We start from the raw sequence: 3,254 nt of genomic DNA on the forward strand, positions 1-3,254 counted from the left end.
GCTACTGAACAGGCTCTGGTCTGGCCCAGAAAATGGGCCAAACCCGTATAGTCGCTGGATTTTTACGAGGCGCCCCGTTTTAAGGGGTCCACTAGAGGTGCTCCAAGGGGATGTCCTGGAATAGCCCTTTCACATAAAATTTGGTTCTACAGAGAATGGTGTTTCAGTGCTCAGGACTATCTGAACCCGAAATCCTTGGCATTCGTGAAAGTCAGTCTACGGACAGCTGCCTGTGCGAGATAATGGGGCAGGTGGGGGAAATACGGGGTGGAGCAGTCTTGTACATAGACGTTCGGTGGGCCAGCGCCGTGAGTTTTCGTACAGGATGAGGAGATCCAGTCACGGTGGCAATCCGAGCTGTGGCTCACATTGCAGGCGCATAGCTGTCCCTGGAGTCGGGGTGTTAAGTAACTTTGTGCTGCAACAGCACCGTGGCTCAGAAAATGATACTCACGATTACATCGTTGACAAGCTTTTTTTCTTTCGAATACATAGCTGACAAGCTGACCTTGCCATTACAAGGGTAAGTTGTTCTAAGAAGAAATTTTACAAGGGTAAGTGATTACAGGGGCGAACACGAGCAGGCAAATTAATAATTAATCTGACCAATCTGCTAGAACGTCCTTATAGGTCCATTAGTGCACACATAAGTTTCGTGGAGTGACTCAACTACGAGCTATTAACCCCTAAGGAATAGCGCACGCTATGAGCAAGCTGACAGTACTTGGGAGGAGCAAGCCAGTGCGCAGTCGCCGTGCGCGTCAGCAACCTTGGGTGTCAACGGCTGGCTGCTGGATGCACCATGCGTGCGCTGCTGGTGTGCATTAGGACATAGGAGCATTCGCCGTTGCATTACGTGGGGTGGGCTGGACGGCGGCCGGTCCGTGGTCCTGACGCACAGCTACTGGAACTGGGTGAGGGCGCCAGGGCTGCAGGAGCAAGGGCAGCCACCGGCAGCTGTCCGAGCTGATGGGCACACTTGTCCTGGAATTCAAATAAGGGGCACAAGCCATCCTAGAAACAAAAATACCAAGCAAAAGACAATGGGTTGCGTGAGTTCCCAACCATCAAATGGGCACTACAGCTTGTGGATTTACAGGGTGCGAAGACTTGCATTGTCATTCACACACTTGTAGAATCTGGATAAAGGATTCTGTCCTTTGTGGGCGATAGATGTCACCAAACATTTGCTGCAGAAGAGGCAAGGGATGAGGGGGAGAAGCTCCTGCTGCTCGGCGGAGTAGGATGAAGCACTGGAGGCGGACATGGCTGGCGATTTGGTGGCAGCGGCCAGATTGTTTTCGACTGAGTGAAAAAAGGTGGGAGTGAAAGTGGCAGAGGGGTTCATGGGTTTCTTATCCAGTGACGGGGTAGGTGGCTGTTATTAGCTGGGGCCGTCACAGACGCGGAATAGGCCGTCCACAGAACTGCTGTACCTAGACGTTCGAGACGTTGGGGACGGCAGTTAATGCATGGGGTCTGGTTGAAATGCGCTGAAGATACAACTGACGCGTACAGGGAGAAATACCAACAGTGGAGAGATCCCGAGGAGGAGGGGCAATTTGGATATCAGATCCATCTGAGTTCGGGCTCAGAAACGAATTTTCGGGTTCTAGATTCCTTTTGCTTTTCGACAAAAGCATGACTTCTGGAAAATGTGAATATATGTTAGTTATGTGAATAAATGATTTGGCGTGCTGCATTGCCTAACCTGATATATTAAAATTGCAACATGTTGCTTTATTTGTCAGTCAACTTAGGAAAGGCATACCCTATTCCTGTCAGTAACGCCTCCTAAATCGTGTTAACCATTGTTTAGAGTTAGGCGAGCAGTTTCAATCAGTAACACTTTTGAAAGGTTTTTTCCACTTAACTTCCCTATCCAAAGGTACTGATACACTCTGTTCCATTGCCGCAAAAATCAGGTTATTGCCTTACCATGTTGTTGCTGACTACGAGGCTGAAGAAGATGACAGGATCCTTGACAGCGACGCAACTGGCCAGATTCCCTCTCGTCTTCAGCAATGGGATCATAACATTCTGGTAAAAATTGCTGAGTTCACAACAACTTTTGAGAAGCAAGTGTTGGCATACAACATAATGACCAAGAAAAGGGCCATTGGTGAGTTTCGATCGGAGGAGCGACTCATGCTAGAGCAAGCTTTGTTACAGGAGGAGAAGCAGGCTTCGACGGAACTAAGAGCAGAGATAGAATCTAGGGAGAAAGCAGGCCGCGAGGCTGCTGAAGCTAAGATGCGTATGGCCATGGCTGAGCATGCTCGAGTGGAAGCTCAAGCACACGCTGAGGTGATTGGTCATGGCCCTTTGAGGGCCAATGCTGCTGCTTCCCAAGGCGATGATGGTCCTAGTCATGACATGGCACAAGAACAGGTTGAAGATGGATGGGAAAACACTCAAAGGGATGATGATGATCCATCCGAGGATTTCCTCAATGATGAGAATGAGCCAGAGAATGGAAACTCTGATATGCAAGAGGAGTGGCGGCGATCGGGGGAATTTGATCTAAACTCTAGGTAAGACTGCAAGGGATACGGCGTCGATGGTGGCAATCTGATCTGAACTCTAGGTAAGACAGGTGCACTCGACTTGAGAAAAGGCTTGAGGATGCATCATCTGGTGCCTGGTAACTTGTCTCTAGTTATCTGATTATATATGTTTTGAAGATAACTTGTCCTGTCATTGTGGCTGTAAACACGCAATTTAAAACTAGTATTATTTAGCTTTTTTTTTTTGAGGAAACTAGTACTCCCTCCGTAAACTAATATAAGAGCGCTACTCATGTGTTCAAACAGTGTTTAGAATGTTGAGTGACCTCTGTATGATGTAAAGCTAACTTCTAAATGGGCTTCCGCGCAAGAGAATCACGCAGTGTGGATGACACAAATAGGTTTACTATTTTTACTAGATAACGCCCTGTGCTTTGTTGCGGAAATTTTTAGCAATGAACTTATCAAAAATAAACTTGAATATATGAGAATAGTACCACACCACATTCCACCTAGAGGTAAATGAAGGGTGGCTGAATGTTATTATCTTGTGACACTCAAGTTCAATTTTTAAATATTTATGTTGATTTTTTTAAATAATAATGAGGGCTTGCATGTGATAGAAAGTGAAAAGTTGAATGGTTGCACCGGTGCTTGATGATGTGGATACCTTGAACTTGCATGTATATTTAAATGGGAGGTGGCATGTGCGGGGACTTATGTAATGAGGTGGATGGGTTGCAGTAA

The 3,254-nt window shown here is 46.9% G+C and overlaps 1 protein-coding gene across 1 annotated transcript in view; it reads left to right on the forward strand.

Moving 5' to 3' along the window:
• Positions 1–2,882, forward strand: part of LOC119308061 — a 10,538-nt gene extending 7,656 nt beyond the window's left edge. Inside the window, exon 2 of the mRNA XM_037584182.1 lies at positions 1,926–2,882. Coding sequence (XP_037440079.1) covers positions 1,926–2,538 — 613 coding nt within the window. The 3' untranslated portion in view covers positions 2,539–2,882. The remainder of the gene's footprint in view (positions 1–1,925) is intronic.
• Positions 2,883–3,254: the final 372 nt, after the last annotated feature.

Source organism: Triticum dicoccoides, chromosome 5B (genome assembly GCF_002162155.2).
Source record: "Triticum dicoccoides isolate Atlit2015 ecotype Zavitan chromosome 5B, WEW_v2.0, whole genome shotgun sequence".
NCBI classification, from domain to species: domain Eukaryota; kingdom Viridiplantae; phylum Streptophyta; class Magnoliopsida; order Poales; family Poaceae; genus Triticum; species Triticum dicoccoides.